Source organism: Dipodomys ordii, unplaced genomic scaffold (assembly GCF_000151885.1).
Source record: "Dipodomys ordii isolate 6190 unplaced genomic scaffold, Dord_2.0 Scaffold99, whole genome shotgun sequence".
In the NCBI taxonomy this organism is placed as follows: Eukaryota; Metazoa; Chordata; class Mammalia; order Rodentia; family Heteromyidae; genus Dipodomys; species Dipodomys ordii.
In genome coordinates this window covers 6,341,768-6,362,590 of record NW_012267315.1, presented here as the reverse complement: position 1 = coordinate 6,362,590, position 20,823 = coordinate 6,341,768, and the positions used below count along the sequence as shown (strand labels likewise).

At 42.6% G+C, this 20,823-nt stretch overlaps 1 protein-coding gene and 1 pseudogene across 2 annotated transcripts in view; one reads left to right on the top strand and one right to left on the bottom strand.

Moving 5' to 3' along the window:
• The window catches only part of Rin2 (Ras and Rab interactor 2), a 199,467-nt gene that overhangs the window by 163,793 nt on the left and 14,851 nt on the right, over positions 1 to 20,823 (top strand). For both annotated transcript variants that reach the window (XM_013027076.1, XM_013027077.1), the window contains one exon: positions 3,076 to 4,212. In XM_013027076.1, the coding sequence (XP_012882530.1) occupies positions 3,076 to 4,212 (1,137 nt within the window). The remainder of the gene's footprint in view (positions 1 to 3,075; positions 4,213 to 20,823) is intronic.
• Positions 14,407 to 15,026, bottom strand: LOC105993742 (annotated as a pseudogene).

Sequence of the window (20,823 nt, the reverse complement as noted above, 5' to 3'; positions counted from 1 at the left end):
GGCCTGAAGGATGGTGCTTGATCCCAGGTTCCTCACACCTGTAATTCTAGCTACTCGGGAGACTGGGATGTGGGCATCATGGTTCAAACCTAGCCTGAGCACACAAATCCACTATATTCACATCTTCAAGTAACCAGCAGAAAAGTCAGACTTGGAAGTATGGCTTCAGTGGTAGAACACCAGTTGTGAGCAAAGAAGCCAAACAAGAGCACAAGTCCCAACAAAGGAGGAGGCTACAATGCTTGAAAAGAAATGTACTCATTATCTTGCCCATGTAATTGTAACCCCTCTGTACAGTATTTTCACAATAAAAAAAAAAAGAGCACAAGTCCCTGAGTTCAAGTCCAAATGCCACTTCTCCCCTCCCATTCTCCTACCACACACACAGAAGAAAGAAGATGGTGCTTGTAGCAGGCAAGATAATGACAAAAGTAGCTTGTTCTAGTGGTCAGAAGTGAATTTCATCTAATGAATAAACATTCAACGTGTGATGCTTAATTGCCCAATATCCATTTAGGGTAGAGACACACATTTTAAAATTCTGCACTCATTTATTCATCCAGCATTTCTTAAGAGTTTGCTATGTGGCAGGCAGGATGCCCTACACAAGGACTTGAAGGTTCATGTGGTCTCCTCCCTTGATTCGTAAGGTTCACAGCCTACATGGGAAATATATATACACAGGAGAATTAAGTATTCTATGACTTAAAAGGCCATACAATTGTTAACAGTAGAAATCTAAGCAGTGGCCACCACTGGTAGCTCGTGCCTATAATCCTACTCAGGAGGCTGAGATCTGAGGATTGCAGTTCAAAGCCAGCCAAGCAGAAAAGGCTGAGACTCTTATTTCTTGTCTACCAAAAAGCAAAAATGGAGCTATGGCTCAAGTGTTAAAGCACCATCCTTCGGGGGAGGGAGAGGGAAGCTCAGGGACAGCTCCCAGGGCCTAAATTCAAGCCCCAGGACAAGCCAGGAAAAAAAAATCATCTAAGCAGAGAAACTAGCTCTTCCTAACCCTTCTATGTCGACTAATAGAGGCATAAGATAAGCCTATGTGTAATTTTAAATTTTCTAGTAGTTACATTTTTTAAAAAATAGCTATGTATTGAATTAATCTTAACGATCTATTACATTAAATATAATACATACAAAATATAATCTAATATGTAATCAATATAAGACATTTTAAAAATACTCCTAGTATACTTCACATTCTACCTATATAATACTAGGTATCTGAAATTCAATGTGTGTGTATGCTGATACTATCGAGATTCAATTCTCAAATGTTCATCAGAAATAGGTGATATGTGTTTAGATTTCATTCAGTTGACAGTAGAAAAAGTAGATTCTGATATCTAAATGCCAGTAATTGGCTTCCCAATAACTGAATCAAGCATCCATTTTTAAATTTTATATTAGATGAAATGAAACCGAACATTGAGCTCCTTACCACCAACTACTTTCCAGATGCCTACTGGCTACCTGTGTCTACTGGCTCTTAGATTGGATAGCCCAGAAGTAGAGGGAAAGGCAGGGAGGATATAAGAAAGGCCTCACACCAACATGAGGCATGTCACCAACACACACAGGATAGACTGTAGGACTCCCAAGGTAAACTTCTTTCTAGTTCCTTGTGATCAGCCATTCAGAGTCCATAAGAAAACAGCACAGGTAAACACAGCAAATAAAAGATGAAAGATAAAGAATTAATACAACCTATTCAACTGGACAGACATATAATCATCCTCACTGCCTCTCTCAGTTTGGACAGGAAACGGAGGCTTTTCTGTAAGAGGAGACCCAGTAACAGAGGGAATGCGTGTTGAATATTTATAGCCCTTAGGAAGGAGGTTATAGGATGAGGAAGGAAGGCCAATAAACCACAAAGATAAATGGTTGAAATTGTACTTAGTATTTGCATAAGCTTGCTGGCGTGTTTTTTTTTTCCTTTTTGCTGATGGTACCCCTAAGTATCCTTTTCCTCTTCTTTGGGATTTAATGCTGAATATGTTTGAAAAAAAAAAAAAACACAGACACACACAAAAATCAGGCAGATTGTGTAACATCCCCAGGCCCAGCTGCTGCTCCTAGGGTTTAAAAAGGAACTTGGAGGCTCAATTCCATGGTTGGCAGCCTCCACAAAGGGCATCCCAGGAGAGAGAGGCTGATTGGAAAAGGGTGGTGTTACTTTCTGAGCTGACTCGGTTTTTGGAAAATAAGTCCAGGAGCCCAGATGGCCTTTTCTGAGTTTATACAGTAATTATTTATACAGTAATTATGTTTGTTTTGTTTTTTTTTTCCTTCTGACATACCTGAAGGAAGGTTGGCCTGGAGTCCTCTGATGGTTGGCCAACATTTCTCCAGGACTGAGAGGCCCCTGGAGCCTTCCTGGGAATTCATAGCTGGGCCTGGAAATCCTTATTCCCTTTCCAGTAAAGAAATGCAAGAAAAGCAGACCAGAGCCAGGCACTGGTGGCTCATGCCCATAGATATCTGAGGGTGGCTGCAGTTCAAAGCCATCGTGGGCAGAAAAGTCTGTAAGACTTTTTTTTTGGGGGGGGGGTCTGGTTGTGGGGCCTGAACTCTGGGCCTGGGCGCTGTCCCTCAGCTCTTCAGCTCAAGGCTAGCGCTCTACCACTTGAGCCACAGTGCCACTTCCGGCTTTTTTTTCTTTTTGCTTATGTGGTGCTGGGGAATCGAACCCAGGGCCTCATGCATGCAAGGCAAGCGCTCTACCTCTGAACCACCTTCCCAGCCCCCCATAATGCTTTTATCTCCAATTAGCCAGCAAAAAGGTGGAAGTGGAGCTGTGACTCAAATAGTAGGCCCTAGCCTTGAGCTAAAAAGCTAAGAGACAGTATCCAGGCTCTGAATAAATAAATAATAAGAAATAAGAAATAATAATAAGTTGAAAATTAAAAAGCAAAACAAGAACAATGAAAAGAAAGGAGGTGCAGCCTCTCTCCTCCCAAGCCCATTGTCTTACAGTATGCGTTGTAACTTTTGATTTGTGAAGGAATGGCCCAAGTGTACTGTATTTACATTCTTGTGTTTGCTGGTAATGACTTTCAGATTTTTGGAGCTCCTCAGCTGACAGCAAACCCCCAAATCCTCCACCTCCCCATAGGCCTCTCTCCTGGGACCCCATCTGCCCTGCCTCCTCGAGTCAGCTCTGCCTTATAAATGGAGTGCATTCTATAAAAACCAGAACGCCTTCAGAGCTGGAGTGCAGCCAGACCAACGGAGCCTTGTGTTTTATTAATCCTCTTTTCTTGAAAGTGCACAGCCAGGATCTCAGTGGAAGCTTCAAACGGCCCAGCACAAGGACTCCCAATGCGAATGGCACTGAGAGGCCTCGGTCCCCCCCACCCAGGCCCCCCCCACCCGCTATTAATAGTCTCCACACAAGCCCTGGGCTGTCCAGGACTGAAACCCAGACGAGCATGCCAGAAACAGTCAACCATAACAAACATGGGAAAGTAGCTCAGCTTGGAAGGAAACCAACTCCCATCCCTCCACCCCGCCTGAAGAAGCAGGCTTCTTTTCTGGAAGCTGAAGACAGCGCAAAGACCTTGACCGTCCGTGGGCCGGGGCTGAGCCCAGAGCTGGAGCTGGGCACAGCTGGCCGTGCAGGTGGAGCCCCGCCTGAGGACGCCCCGGGGCATTGCACAAGAGCCCAGCCTCCCTGCTCTGAATCACAGCCTCCACACCATGGAGGAGGCCGGCAGAGGCTGAGCGACATGAGTCTCTCCACTTCCTCCTCCGACTCCTTGGAGTTTGACCGGAGCATGCCTCTGTATGGCTATGAGGCCGACACCACCAGCAGCCTGGAAGACTATGAAGGGGAGAGTGATCAAGAGACCATGGCACCCCCCATCAAATCCAAAAAGAAAAGGAACAGCTCCTTTGTGCTGCCCAAACTGGTCAAGTCCCAGCTCCGAAAGATGAGTGGGGTGTTTAGCTCTTTCATGACCCCAGAGAAACGGATGGTCCGCAGGATCGCAGAGCTGTCTCGGGACAAATGTACTTATTTTGGATGCCTGGTACAGGATTACGTGAGTTTCCTGCAAGAGAACAAGGAATGCCATGTGTCCAGCACTGACCTGCTGCAGACCATCCGGCAATTCATGACCCAGGTCAAAAATTATTTGGCTCAGAGCTCTGAGCTGGATCCCCCCATCGAGTCTCTGATCCCCGAAGACCAAATTGGTAAGTACTCATTTCCCCTTCCCCCATCTTTCAAATATAAAAATCTGTTCCCTTATCAGATAGCCTACCTAGTTAGTTACTTGGGATGCAGTTTTCTCCAAAGTTGAAAAAGAAAAAGAAAAAAAAAGACACAAAAGTCTCACCTCATCTGAATTGGAAAAGCATAACTTCTTTAGGCAGCTGCTGAGTTACCAGGCTGAAAAACCTTTTCTGGTCTAAGTGGTTGGAATTGAACTTTGCTCAAGGATATAGTCTGTGTCACTCTGGTGGTTCCAAGAGGCAGCGGAGGTACTACAGCAGGTCGAAAGTGTATGTTTCTGTAACCTGCACAGGTACCCAGGTATTTTTTTTCCTGTCTTCTAAGAGGCAGTCAGTGTTTTGTTCCGCTTTATTTGGGGAGCCAGTTTTCCACAGAGGTGTAGCATATGTTCAGAGAATACAAAGATCCGGGAGGCAGAGCCATGCGTTGCTGCTCTGAGCACACCTGTGTACAAACACGAACTCAGTAAGCAGAGCAGGACTTATGCCTAGATTCTGGGACCCTGTCCTTCTGTTCCAAAAGGAACCACACATTACTGGCATTTTGACCCATATGCTCTGGAGCAAGAAAAAAAAAGTGGGAAAGCCAAATTTATTTGGTATACCTTTAAATAAGTAACATAGTTTGGAGGTCATATGAAAGGCGTTTTCTCCAAAGTCAAGGGGAAATACTTTCTTTATAACCTCATTGAAGGGCTGGATTGTTAATAGTTACTTTGGCAAGTGGCTGGCCAAGGCAAATTTGAATTTGGCAAGCAGCCTTCCCCTACCCCCCCCCCCCCCCCGGGCCAGAACATTGAAGGGGTTTTTTGTTGTTGTTGTTGTTATTTTAATTTCAGAAGGTTGACTCTAAAAGGTTAATCTGAGACTTCATTCACTGGGCACTGCAGCCAAAAAGCTTCTAAACATTCCCAAGCAGTTCAGAAGTGAAACCCAAATTTCTTCCTTCTGATTGGGTCTGTTTGTGGAAAGTAGTAAACACTATGTGGTAGAGTATATGAGCATGCGCTCTCCTCTCCCGCCCGCCCCCCCCCTTTTCCTTTAAGCAGCTAGTTCATTTGCTCACTGAAAAATCAAAGCCTTGTTTGTTTTCTTGCTGTGGTTTGACTAAGCCCAGATGATAAGGGCGTGGTTGAAGCTAAAGTGAATGGCTAAGAGGAATGGGTCTTTGTAATATGAGTGCCAATTGAGACTTGGTCAGGAGACTTCAGAAGGTGGCAGGAAAGATCTACACAAACTGCCTTTTTATCCTGGTCTTCTTACAGCTCCTTCTCAAGGGAGACCCGCTCTCAGTATTAACAGGGACCCTGACCTGCATGCAAAGCTTCCTCTCAGGCGCTGCCTGGCACTGATGTCAGGCCTGAGCTATGTGCAGGCAGAGCCAGCCAGCCCCCGGAGGAGGGGCTCCTAAGGGAACAGGACTTCCGCTTTTGCTTCCCTACTGATGTCTTAAGCTCTAGTCCAAGGTGGGTCCTGGGAAGGTCTCCCACCAGCTCCCACCAGAGCTCATTTTCTTCAAAAGCCTACCAAAAATTACACACATGGCTGCTTTGAATTCCAGATCTAAGGTCCCAGTGAGAAGGGCAGCTGACATATGTGGTGCTTCTCTGAGAAGCCAGGCAGAGGAAGGCAGGGACGGGTACTATGAAGCCATTCCCTCTACGGCTGAAACAACTGGTAGCTAGCAAGGGTTGCACTTGAACTTATGGGTCATCCTAGACCCTGTTTTTCTAACTTTGTCTCTCTATTGCTGCTTATGTTTGTTTTGTAATCAGGAGCCACAAACTGTTGTTACAGTAGAGTGACCCCTTGTTGAGATGTTCACAGAACCTCTGGAAACAGTATCATGCTTTTGCATTGGTTGGATTTTGTTGGTTTGAAATCAGGTGTCCCTATATTGATGAGTCTGACCTTGAACTCCTGGACTCCAACAACTTTCCTGCCTCAGCCTCCAGAGTAGCTAGGACTACAAGCATGCACTACCACATCCAACTTGCGTTTACTATGAATAATAATTATTAATTATTGCTATTTTATCTGTAAGTAGTTATACAAAGATATTTCAATTCAGCATATCAATTTATGAGTACAGTGCATCTTGATCAGTGTCACCCTAACTTTGCATTAAGCAGGCAGTTTGTCCTGTTGTTCGCTGATGAAACACCATTCTATTTTGAAAGTATAGTGAAAGTGCTGGGCTTGTGAAAGTAAGGGGAAGATCAGGGGAACAGAGGCCGACCCATCACAGGGAAGGAAAATGTGACCCTAATTATTCGAAAGCCAGTCTCCTTATTAGAGAGCGAGTTAGTAGATTCAGACTGACAAGAACATTCTAGTTGTCTGTCTTACATATTCCTAAATAAAAGGCTTACTTAGAAAAGTGTTGTAAGCCAGATGCCAGTGGATCATTTCTGTAATCCTAGGTACTCCAGAGACTGAGATCTGACGATTGCAGTTCAAAGCCAGCCTGGGCAAGTAAAGTCTGTGAGACTCTTAACTCTAATAAACAACCAAAAAAAGCCAGAAGTAGAGCTGTGGCTCAAGTGGCAGAGCACTAACCTTGAGCACAGAAGCTCTGGGACAGTGCCCAAGCCCTGAGTTCAAGCCTCAGGACTGGCATACACACACACACACACACACACACACACACACACTTATTGTAAACACATTGGCACCTTTGAGACTCATATATTTGTTTAAATACTGTTAAGGTGTCAACAAAAGGTCAAGATGTATAGAATTTGGGTCAGTGGGTGCTACTAGGGCACATAGGGAAGCATTCAATTCATCTCAGCTCATTCCTACCAAGTCTCACTGGGAAAACACCAGAGGCTTTCCTCTGAATGTTATCTCCAGAATCTCAAGCCTCCAACTGGCTCGGAACAGGTGCCTACAAATGCTTGTAGGCTTTCTAAGAATGTCAGTGGGATTTCTCTGTTCTAAAAGAAAGCTAGTCCTGTTTTCCGTTTCCACCATTTTTGGAGGACCTGGCTGTGAACAAGGAGACAGGAATTCTAGCTTAAAGCCTAGACCAATTTCCCCAACCTCCATTTTGAAGTCAAGCAAGTAGGACTCAGCATTTACTGGAGTTAAGTCCTCACAGGATGAAAGCACAGCTATTCATAGGTGAGAAATGACCTTTTGAATACATGCAGATAGATCTCTTTCATGGATGGAGATGGTGCTATTTTGTCTTTTTCAAAAGGTGTTTCTTCCATTGCAGAAAGGAGAGACAAGGAGGGAAAATTGTTCTAATTCAATCTCATGTACTGCCCATGTCCTCGCGAATCAAGCTCAGAAATTAAAACTGCCATGGTAGTGGTTATATCATACCGTAGAGAGTTTTGTCTTTAGTTAGATTGTCCTTTGGGAGTACTTCTGCGCAAAAGTCCTGCCATTTTGAGATTCTTGTTAATGGTCTGATACCAGCTTGGTGTCCTGGTTAGAGAATGAAGTCAGTGAGGGTGAGATATGGACCAGTTTCTGTGTGACCCAGCTCTTTCTGCTGTCCTGAGCCACGACTCAGATTACCCCTGGACAGCTGTCACCCCCACCTCCAAAGTAGTATGTGAAGGAATAAACCAGTGTTTTAACCAGAAGCATACATAGTTTTGGGGTCCTACAAAAGGCTCTGGGGTCAGTTCCTTCATGGGGGGAGTTAGACTTATTACTGTGGAGTATAAGTGTTTGTGACATTACTTATTACCCCAACATTTGGTCCTCATTGGTGGGCTTTCATATCCATATCATACCTTCCTTGGTTTGGCTTTTTTTTTTAACCAGTAGAGGAAATTTAGCCAACATTCCTGGTAACAGTATCTCCTTTTGTGCAAATATTGTGGTTGTTTTATTTTTATAATTTTTTCATTTCTTTTTTTTTGCTTGTATTACTTTGTTTTTTCTTGTGAAAATGTCGTACAGAGAGGTTACAATTACATGAGCAAGGTAATGAGTACATTTCTTATCAAGCATTGTTGCCTCCTCCTTTGTTTCCTTCACTTTCCATCCCCCCCCCCCCCCGCCAAAGTTGTAAAGTTTGTTTTTTGACATACATCTTATACATCTCATTGTAGCAATGGGTCCACCTGTATCCCTGTTTAAACAATTTAAATTTTTTATTTCTAATTTGAAATCAATCTTAAGAAACCCCCTTGTTTTCAAACTTGATTCAAGAAAAACAAAAAATGTTAGTAATCACAAATTTTCTATTTTACATGATTCACAGCAGAGTCTCAGTAGTGATTTGAAACAGGCAACTGTTCACATTCCTAAATGTCAACAGTAAAAATAAAAAACAAAAAAAATCCAAGACAAACTATTTTTTCTTTAGTTGCTGTAAACTAACATGTGTGTTTTCTCCAAAGAGTATTTTAATTATTTGAAGAAGTAGAATTAAACTCAATTCCCATGTATTTCAAAGAAATCATTAATTTGCCCACAACAAGGGTGTTTTGTTTTGGTTGCATACTAGTACTGTGGCTTGTACTCAGGTCCTTGTGCCCATTTGGCGTTTTTGCTCAAGACTATCAATCTACCACTTGAAATACTCCTCTACTTCTGTGGTTCTTTTTTTTTTTTCCTGGTCCTGGTGCTTGAACTCAGGGCTTGGGCACTGTCCTCAAGGCTAGCACTCTACCACGTTGAGCCACAGCGCCACTTCCAGCGTTTTCTGAGTAGTTTATTAGAAATAAGACCTTCACAGACTTTCCTGCGCAGGCTGTCTCTGAACCAAGATCCTCATATGTCAGCTTACTGAGTAGCTAGGATTGCAGGTGTGAGTCACTGGTGCCCAGCTCTGTATTTTGGTTTCAATAGAGAAATGATGCTGTAAATGTGGTGAAACCAGAGAATAAAGTATGCATTAAAAATAGATGGAATTGGAAGTGGTGCTGTAGCTCAAGTGGTAGAGCGCTAGTCTTGAGCTGAAGAGCTCAGGGACAGCGCCCAGGCCCAGAATTCAAGCCCAAGCCCCATAACCGACCAAAAACAAGAAAGAAGGAAAGAAAGAAAGAAAGAAAGAAAGAAAGAAAGAAAGAAAGAAAGAAAGAAAAAAATAGGTGGAATTAAGAACAAAGCATATTGGTATACACCTGTAATTCCAGCTACTCAGGAGGCTAACTCAGGAAAATACTTGAGCCTAGGACTTCGAGGCCAGCCCAGGCATTCTAATGAAATCCTGTCCCTTGCTTAAAAAGGAGGGGAAAGTGAAAGAGTTTGATGTGATTTCCTAAGAGTTATAACTTCTTTAGTTTAGATCATTTTTTGTTATGTGACTAGTTGGTTGGTTTTATTGAGTGTTTAAGTCTGGTTCAGGTTCCAATATCTTATGTGATATATTTTAAATTTTTTAAATTTACAGTTTAGCTCCAGGGACCTCAATTATCTGCCCTTTTATTTTATTGTTTTAATTTAATTTATATTTTTTTGTGCCAGTCCTGCTGCTTGAACCCAGGGTTTGGGTGCTATCCTTGAGCTTTATTTACTCAAAGCTAGTGCTCTACCCATTCGAGCCACAGGGCCACTTTCACTTCCAGCTTTTTTTTGGGGGGGGGTAGTTAATTGGAGATAAAAGTAGCATGGACATTTCCTGCCCATGCTGGCTTGGAATCCCAGTTCTCAGATGTGAGCCTCCTGAATAGCTAGGATTACAGGCCACTAGTCCTCCACTCTCCCTATTCCCCCCTCCTTTTTTTTTTAAAAGAACTCTTTTGGAGATGTAGCCAGAGAGGCATATTAGTGACAAATGGTAATTAAAACCTTGAATCTTCTGACTTCTGATCTAGACACATGACTTAGAAACTGCCTTCCTACAGTTAACAATGGATAAAAAGAATACCCTAACGTCTCTGAAAATCAGCAAAAATAGACTGAAGACCACATCAGAAGCACTTTACTTTTCCCACCATGTCCCATCTTCATACAACCCACCCGAGGAGTTGTCAGCCAGCAATGCACAAAGTCCCTGTGCAGAGTGTACATACAGGAGCTCTGTACCCCTGTAGGGACAGCCTGGGCATCACAAAACAAGTTGTGGTTAAGCTAGATTGTTTCCTAACATAACCTAGACTCTTCCTGATTCCTAAGCAGGAAAGATACCCGAGAAAAGAGGAATTCATGTCAAAATTGAGGAATATAACTAGGGGTAGGCACTGAAGATGTTGTATTGGTTGAGTGATGCTGAGATTGGCTAGAGCTTGAGGCATCTTTACCATTCTTCTCTGCCAAAACAGTGGTTCTTAGTGAACCCATGCTACATCGGCATAGCCCTCACTAGCCCTCAGGTCTGACCCCCTCACATGCTTGTCTCTCAACAGGTCCCAGCCCTGAGTACTCCTCTCAATATAATGCTCACTTTGGAGGCTCTTAGTTATTTTCAAGGCCTAAGGCCAACTCCTAGGTAGAGTAAGAGTCAATACTACATGGTGCAGTCATTCTTAAGCAATGGGGAATTGGTTCCAAGTCCCCTTAGGATATCAAAATTCAAGGATGTTCAGGACCCTTGAATAAAATAACTATCTGTATATAACTCATAAACATCTTCCTGAATACTTCAAAGCATCTCTAGATTACTTACAATACCAAATGTAAGTTATACATATGCAAACTTGTTATTCTATATTTTTATTTGTACTTTTATTGTCCTTTCCCCCACCCCCCCAATACTTTCAGTCAGGAGTTAATTGAATGCATAGATGCAGGGCCCATGAATGCAGACCCACAGATGTGGGTAGACTGAACTGAATACTTACGTATGTAGCATCCCTTTAATCTTTCTCATGTCCCATTTGTTGTCCTCATTTTCATAGATGAGGAAACAGAAGTTTAGCAAGATCAAGCCATAATGCAAATAGGACTGAACCCACATGTGCAAAGGGCCTTTTCCTACACCTGTCCTGATTGATAGCTAATGCTGACCACAGAGGTGAAGTTAGACCATACCAAAGGCACATGGCACCCACAAGGCTTCCCAATGATGTTGCTCACTGTCATCACCTGGACAAGACCACATTTACCAAATTTCTGCCATATAAGATCACATGTCCTCCCTCTTCCTGGTGTTTGGGAAAGTGCTGCTCATACTTGAAGGATAGGGACAGAATTACACTCCCCTCCACCGTCAGAGGAAAGGTGATCTACCTAAATTATTTGGAATTCTTCAGTAGAGCAGTTGGTCTATTCTTCTTATTTGCCTTTGTTTTTACTGGCCTTTTGCTAGAAAGCACTGAAATTGGTCCCAAGATTATATGCTTTTACTTTTGCATGACAGCCTTCATTGAAGCCCACCAAAATGAGCACAAATATAAGGAACTCACAACCCCTGTGCCCGTCATCTCTATTTTGTTCTGTATTTGCTGGGCTAGTGGGATCTTCCGTAGAATGATAAAGCATTCTTTATTATGAATTGTTTAGCAGCTAACATGAGCTTTGTAGACAATGCTTAAAGCAAATCTAGGTTATAGGACAGCCCTGTTGAGACACAGAGGACACTGCCTGTCCTGAACAGCAGTGATGTCCTAACTAAGTGTAGATCTGTGTCCTGCAGGGGTGAGAAGAAACATAATTTTCATGGAGGCACCAAAGGAAGGTTTTTCTGTCCAATTCAACAGGCCTCTTGGAGCAAATGCTACCTGTCAGACTTGCTTGCACTGGAGGCCTTTGGATGACTCCAGTTTCATCCCCCAGGACTCAGTCAAGAGGACAAGTCTAATTTATTCTGTGTTTGGCAGAGGCAACAAAAACACTAAAGATGCAGGGAGTTGGAAGGAGCCCAGTGAGGGAAGCGCCTTCTGGGCAGAGATGCCCAGATGTTTAAATGTCTGAGAAAAGGCACACTTCACTTCATCAAGAATATGGGATCCTTACGGGGACCTGGAGAGGGAGAGAAAAAATAAAGATGGGGGACAAGGAAGAAGACCCTTAGGAACTGTCTGAGACCTTAAAGTTGTGGAGAACATTCTAGAAAGATTATCCTAGTCAGGGTAAGAGTCAAACTATTTAAGGTTTTCTCTAGCCTAAGGGACTAACTAATCAAAACAGACACTCGTAGCTGGGCACCGGTTGCTCATGCCTGTAATCCTAGCTACTCAGGAGGCTGAGATCTGAGGATCACTGTTCAAAGCCAGCCGGGGCAAGAAAGTCCATGAGACTCTTATCTGCAGTTAACCACCAGAAAACGAGAAGTGGCACTGTGGCTCAAGTGGTAGAGTACTAGCTTGAGCTGAAGAGCTGAGGGACAGCACCCAGGCCCAGAGTTCAAGACCACTACGGACCAAAAAACAAAAACAAACAAAAAACCAGACACTTAACATCCACTGTAATTGGCCAAGATGCCAGGTCCAGGAATAGAGAGAATTGAGCAAGTTCAGAGTATGACCTGGGTATCCATAGTTAATCAACAAGAATCCATTAGTGATTAGTCCATCTTTCACCCCACACGTGGCAAAGGGCTCGCATATCCTCCCAACCTTCACCTTGCACAATGTTTTTGCATCCCAAATAAGGATGGGCTGTCTCCTGGTCTCAATTCTCACAGCTCTGAAGGACCCATAATCACTCAAAATGTCTAGCCCCATTGTGATTTCCAGGCTGTGACAGGACAGCCTGTCAACTCCGATCTCTGTCAGGATATGGAAGGGAAGGAAAAGCTAGGAGATCATCCTCAGATCAGATCCTAAACCTTTGTACCAAGGTAGGGGAGTTGCTGAGAAGAGTAATGAAGACATGAGTTAAGAAAAAATATATAAGCCTGAGAAAGATAATGTTTTTCTGGTGACCATGAAACTACAGGGCTATATTTATTCATTGGTATGTTTTCAGTTCCCATTTCAATCTAACCAAATGAAATAGAGAGGTGGGCCGCAAAACAAAACAAAACTCTGACTCGAATCATTAAACCTGGGGTCCATTTCCTTCCAAGGAAAGGACCAATGGCTTCAGCTTGCTTGCTTGCTGACGTCAACTGCAGTAAGTATAGGTGCTCATAGTGTGAGGTGACCCCTCCATAAGTACTATTGGATTCCAAACTGTGAATGATCCCATTATACTGATGAGGGAGTTGAGGCTGAGAAAGGGTATCTGATCGCCATGTCACAAAGGAGCAAGCTGGCCATTTGGATTATGCATCTATGCCAAGTGCCTCTTCCACACCAAGTAGTCTGGGTTTTGAGTGATTTGTAAAGGAGGATAAGCAAGTGATTGCCCAGTGTGAAATGAAGACTTTTCAGGAAGTTGATTTCCATTTCCCTTGACTACCAGCTCAATCTTGACAAGATGCAGAAATTTCTCAATTGAAAGGCAGGAGTGGGTAGTGGGTGAAGGATGAGCTCAGTCAGGTCAGTTGGATTTGAAGTCTGCTGACCTGTCACACGGGCCTGTTTCCTAACGTGGTCATGTTTCCTAGTGTCTCCATACCTCCATTTCTTCACACAGAACAGGTGTCATGGACACTGCAGACATTACTTGCTAGTGTGGTCTGACCAATGGCCAGCACTTGCTACATTTGGCTTGAGACTTTCTCATGCTAACAGAGACCTTACCCAGGACAGTGAGAAATGCTGGGAAATTAATGTCCACCCTGCCCTCTAGAAGCAATTGGTTCTCTAAGCAAGGTAGGTATAGCATGATGGCTTAGATTTCCCAGTAGAGCTGAGCTCCAATCACTGATGGTGAGAATAAAGCATACCCGGTTGGCTGGTGCTTTCTAATACTACCCTGGATTGCCCCCCAAATTAACCACTCACACTCAAATTCTTGGCTCAGGATACTTATTATTTCAATGACGAACAAAAGGAAGTATCTTAGTATATTATCACCACCAACAACAAAAGAAGCATCATCTAGTTTTACCCTTTCTGCATAGAGAGAGGTCAGAGAAGTCATTCTACCCTCCCCTCTATAACAAGAGAATGACAATAGTTCCTACTTCTTTGGCTGAAAGAAAGGTCAGCAGAATACTATAGATAAACTTTGATTAGGAACTGCACAGGTGAATATCAGCAGTGATCAAAGTTTACATTTAACAATTTGATTTTCTTGCAGAAGGCAGCCCTTTTCATATTATCGAACACTAGTATTAATTTCTACCACCTTACTTTTATCTAAAATATTGAATTGGATTAAATCAAAAGACCTTATGATCTAGCCTCGTGGTTTTTTTTATTAGCACAAACACATTTATTTGCTAACCAAAGGGATGAGGCCAGTTAAACCATCGCTTTGAAACTTTTGCACTTAAAATGTTTATGATATAGATTACTGAACATAGTAGTGAAAAAAAAGTAGTTGTATGGAGATTTGCTCATTGAACTGAGCTTTTTCATTCTTGCAGCTAATTCCTGTCCAAAATGATGATGGAGTTTTTATTCTACTTTCTCATAGACCCGAGTACAGGTGACATGGTTCATGACACATTCCACCACCAACTTCCCATCTCTCAGTTTTCTTGTTATTGTGCTTTCCTTCCCATCCCACGCCTGATGCTGAACCAATGCTCCATCGGCAAAGTTGCAGACCGTCTGAGTTTTCCTGCTATCAGCTGTAGTTTCTTCAAAAGGCTCTCCCAGGATGCAAGAAAACTGTGTTTTCAGAGTGCTCTCAGTTTTTATGTCGACCTTATTGCCATCGCAAGTGATGACACAGTCTGGCTTGGCCATTGCACCCATTTTTCTCAGAGCTAGTCCCACTCCTATTTCCTTCATGTACTCGTCAAAGCCTTGGCTGTCCACCAGTCGCCATCTTCCTTCTAATTGCTTAAGCGTGGCCATGGTGGGCGCGCGGGAGGGTGGGCGTGCGTGGTGAGCGGAGAAGGTCGGGTGCGGACAGTGTGCAGTTCATGGTTTTATTTTTATCATCGTAATTTTAGTTTATAACTTGGGCATTCTGGATATAGGTTGAGCATGCCAGATCTGAAAATCTGAAATCTGAAATGCTCAAAAAGTTTAAGAGTTTGAATGTTCAGGTTAGGACTCTTCAGTAAGTAAAATCTATACAAATATTTCAGAAGAACAATCCAACACAAACAAAAACCTTCAGAAACACTACTGGACTCATGCATTTCAGACAATAGATACTGGATGTGTATTACGTTTTTGTTTTAGTTTGTTTTTGTTTTTGTTTTTTTTAGGCTGGGCACTGTTAGAATTCCCCGAAGAATACTGGTGATTTTTTTAATTGTTCCAACAATCACCAACTCAGACTGCCAGTCTGTCTTGGGCAAATTCCAGAATCAGAGACTTGGGTGACAGTCTAGACAGTGGTAGTGAGAAGTTAAGTGACTTGGTCAAGGTCAGGCAATAGGCCTGTGCTCAGCTCACTCTGCTGGCTGCTGTAGCTCTTGATGCTCTTTTTTTTGGCGGGGGTAGGGTGGATAGAGGGGGTCCGTGGGGCCTGAACTCTGGGCCTGGGTGCTGTCCCTCAGCTCTTCAGCTCAAGGCAAGTGCTCTACCACTTGAGCCACCTTCCCAGCCCCTTGATGCTCTTTTTAATACAAGTGCTCTCTGGAGATTTCATCTTTGTCTCTGGGGGTCTCATTTCCCTGGCCAGCAGTGGATGAGCAGGAAACATACACACACACACACACACACACACACACACACACACACAAACACACACACACACACACACACAGTTACTGGAGCTTGTGGTGCCTCTTTGTCTGCTCTCTGACCTTTGCAGTTATGCCATCAGTTAGCTGGAAGAATAAAGGCCAAAGATCTGCTCTGTCTCCTTTTCTTAATGCTCTAGAGCCAACACACTGAATATTCCCTATCAATGAATGTAAAATAACATCAAGGCCAGCCAGACCCCAAGTAAGGGCCAGGGTCTTTACTACTTTTCACTTCGGGGTGGATGATCTTTGGGATCAATCAGTATGATCTAGATACACACTTTCAGAAAACTTGTTTCTATTTGGTCATTCAGAGAGAACAGATAATGTTTGATGTCTAAAATTCAAAATGTTACAGTTGAAATGACTAGTGTTTTGTTTTGTTTTGGAGTAATGCTTAGCCTCATACTTGCTAAGCAGGTGCTCTACCACTGAGTCACATCTCCAGCCCAGTTTCTGCTGGTTACTTTTGAGATAAGGTCTTACTTCCTGCTCAGTGAATGCCTGAGCCAAGATCTGCCTAACTTTAGATCTCTTGTCTTTCTAGGATAACAGGCATGTGCCACCATGTTTAGCTTCCCTCCATTGAGAAAGTGGGGTCTTGACTTTCCTGCCCAGGCTGGCTTATAATAATCCTCCCACTCTCAGCCTCCTTTGTAACTTTAAATGACAGGTATACATCACTACACTCAACTTGAGAAGGGGTCTCAAGAATGTTTATGCCTATCTGACCTGGGACCATGATCCTCCTGTTTTGACCTTCCAGATAGCTAAGATTACAGGCATGAGACTTTAGTGTCCAATTACTATTATCTTGTTATCAAAAACATAGAATAGACATTAATGAGCTTCAAGACAAACCCGAATCACCATATTTATTTTTCTTTATTAGTTTCCAGTATTTGCAAACATCTCTTTGTTCATGGATAAGCAAAACTGACCTGTCTTTCATAACTTTGGAAACAAGTATCTTTTTGAAACCTGGCTACCCTCTTGATGGCTACCTGACATCCATCTTTGAATTTTAATTACCTCCTCTGTAAAGTGGAAAAAAAATATACTTTTCCCTGCTTGGGGTTTGTTGAGGATTTCAAGAACCAAAGTACCTAAGTGCCTTGGAGAGTGTCATTGTTCTTAGTTTAAAATATTTTGGCTCATTTTGTTGGAATTAAAGCAATCAGAGATTAGGAACATAATCAGAAGTGTAATCTACAAGAATGGAGATGGAAGTGTTCTTTCTTATTTATTTATTTTTTTGTCTGAGCTAGTCCTCATTCTGAAAGATCCTCTGTTTCTTACATTCCTGAAATCATTGCTACAGAACAAGGCCGCTTTTCCTGTCACACAGTATGCCAGTCATTGACGCAACAAGTTATGGAAAAGAGTCTATTCACAAAGTGACTAAATGTGGAGAAATGGGAGTTCAAGTCTCAAACCTACCTCCCGAAGGGTAGAGTTTAAGGATAAAGGAACAGGATTGAGATGAGGGAGAAGGTGATTAGAGATGGGAAAGTGAATTGGTTAGCAGTCTGCATGGCCATAGTCAAGCTTCATGCCCCCCCACAGAACAAATGTCACAGTATGGTGGCATTACCATGCTAAGTGGTGAGGATTTTGGACCAACCTTCTGATATCAATAAGTTACATACTGGACACTGGGCAGGCCCCAGTGAAGGGTCACTGGTTTCTACTAGTCTGAGCTAGACAAGGCTACCTGCCTGAAAAGTAACATGAATGGTTGCTATCATTGTGACCATGAATCAGTCACATTATCTATAGTAAAGCTACTAGGTATCTAATCATTATTGCTTAGCTAAGTGACTGCTACAAATCGGTGAGGAGGGCAGCTAATTAGAAGCTAAAGGATTTATAAACAGTGGATTTATTCATGTTTTCCTTCTGTTTATTCACCAGCAATTTCCCCCCCACATTTTTGGTTGTAAAACAGTGGGCTGCTGCCTCACTCAGAAGTTAGGGCTACTTTCAACCCTCCTAATGGATTCTCACAGCTCCAGGATGCCTAAGAGTAGAGAGCAGGAATCTAGTCCAGTGCTCATCTCTGGCCACAAGGATGAGTGGCACAAGGGAATCCACTCCACTGCTGGTACTGTCATCTTTCGAGAACATCTCAGGGTCTTTTGGAGGTGATCTGTGTTAATGTTTGGGGTTCAGAGGTGACCAATCATTCTCTGTAATTAAAAGTTACTCTTAGTCAGGCACTGGTGGCTCATGCCTTGTAATCCTAGCTACTCAGGAAGCTGAGCTCTGAGGATCTCAGTTTGAAATCAGCCTGGGAAGAAAAGTCCATTAGATTCTTATCTCCAATTAACAAGCAAAAAGCTGAAAGTAGTAGAGTGCTAGCCTTGAGCAATAAAGATAAGGGAGAGCACCCAAGCCCTAAGTTTAAGTCCCAGTATCTTGTACCAGAAAATAAAAGTTATTCTTCATGTCCAAGTTGAAAATCCCACACTGGTTATAAATTTTTTTCTGTTCTCTGATATTTGCATGTTTATTTATATCCACAAAAATGCCTAAATTGTAATGGCTGAGCTTATGTGTATCCAAGTAGTGACCATTGGATCCAGGAATAGAACATTTCCATCCCACTAAGAGTCCCTGGTTCCCTCCCAGTTTGTTCATCCCCAAAGCCACTCTGACCCCAGAGGTCATATTTTGTCCACTCTTGGATTCTATAAGAATCAATTGCGGTAGAGATGCTCACATCTGACTTCTCTCACATGTCTATAAGCTTTGCCCATGCAGTTGGAGCAGTGATGCAGATCTTCATTGAATGTTTCATAGTCTGAATCCCATTGTAGTATTTCATTGTACAGTGTTTCCCTTGAATCCATTCTTTTGTACAGGGCATTGAGTCCAATTTGTAGCATTAATGAATAACATGGCTATGAGCATTCATGCACAGTTCTTATTAATGATTGACATGACTTTTGTTCCCACCCTTTGGAGACTGTTCTACCAAGGTAAAGGTCACAGATATTCATGAACCTTTGTATTAAATAAACAAACAAGTGAATGTTTACAAAGCACTTTGAACTTTAATGTAAAGAGATCATTAACTTTCGGACTGAGGATATAACTCAGTGGTATATAACTTGCATGTGCAAGGTCTTGGGTTCAATTCCTAGCACCAAAAAAGAAAAAGAAAGGTGAAGAAGAAAGGAGGAAGGGAGATTTGCTTTGAAAAGCAGAATACATGTTTCTTTCAAGTAGCCATGTGTTTTCAAGCAAGCCATTAGACATTTCTGAATTTCAATTTTTTAAAAAATATTATTATTATGCAAAAGTGACTGAGGAGGAGTGGGAGTGTGGCTTAGAGGTAGAGTGCTTGCCTAGCATGTGTGAAGCCCTAGGTTCGATTCCTTAGTACCACATACACAGAAAAAGCCAGAAGTGGTGCTGTGGCTCATGTGGTAGAGTGCTAGTCTTGAGCACAGAGAGGCTAAGGGACAGAGCCCAGGCACTGAGTTCAAGCCCCAGGACTGTCAAAAAAAAAAAAGTGACAGAGAACAGCTCACATTTGTAATCCTACCATTCAGAAGGCTGAAATCTGAGGATTATGGTTCAAAGCTAGACCAGTTGGAAAAGTATGTGAAACTCTTAACTACCAAAAATCTCCAATTAACTAGCAAAAAAAAACTGGAAGTGGACCTGTAGCTCAAGTGGTAGAGCACTGGCCTTGAGCAAAAAAAGCTCAGAGACAGCACCCATTCCCTGAATTCAAGCCCCAGGTCTCTCACCCACCCCACCCCCCAAAAAAGTGGTGACAAAATAATGTACTTGAATGGGACTTAGCCCATTTGTGTACTCAGTATTATTTACAATTATTTATCATAACTATTATGACACTCAGATAGGGTAAAATCAAAGATGCCATGAGTCCCAACAAGATTATGAACAAAACAATCAGTCAAACTAAGTAATCTCTTTCAATGCCAGATGTAAAGCAAATATGTTGTTCTGCCCATCCCCCTTTTATTGGTTTCAGTCCTGGGGCTTGAACTCAGGGTCTTGAGGCACCTAATTGACTTTTTTTGTTCAGGGTGGTGCCCTATCATTGATCTACACCACTACTTCTGGCTTTTTGCTGCTTTATCAAAGAAGTCTCAGGGACTTTATGCCCAGTCTGGTTTTGAACTGCAATCCTCAGATCTCTGCCTTCTGGGTAGCTAGGATTACAGATGTAAGCCACTAGTATCCTCTTGATTTATAACTTCTTTTTCTTTAACCTTGATTTCTATAGTCATATTTAATTCTGTATTTAAAAAGAAAGCCAGGCACTGGTGGCTCACACTGGTAATCCTAGCTACTCAGGAAGTAGAGATCTGAGGATCGAAGTCCAAAGCCAGCCTAGGCAGGAAAGTCCTTGGGACTCTTATCTCCAATAAACTACTCGGATAAGGCCAGAAGTGGAGCTCTGGCTCAAAGATGTGGCTCTAGCCTTGAGCATAGAGTGGCTCAGGGACAGAGCCCAGGCCCTGACTTCAAGCCCTAGGACAGGCAAAACTAAAAATATAATTCTGCCAGATAGACTAGAGAAGTAGAGGGGCTCAAGCTGGGAAATCTAATCACTATAGGATCAGCAGTAACTTTTGGCCTAGTTAGGACTTTAGGGTAGAGGAAAATTGTTTTCAGTGTTTGTACATCTGGCTTAGATTACTCTTCTTTTTCCTGTGGATTTCTAATAATAGACAGTAATTTAGATTCAATATGATCTGATCCAATGTCTGGAATTCCAGAGGCCAGAACAATAACCAGACTCCTTGCAGTTTTATAAGTGTGTACAGCCATAGTTTTCCAGAGTGGAATCACATTGAAGCGTCCTATATCAGGGTGTGGCCCCAAAAGGACTCAAGTTGCTTTGACGAGAATGTGTGAGCATGAGATGAAAAAGCTTGTATTGAAAATGCAGAGAGTTATCATTGGATAAGTTATTTTCAGCTTAGATC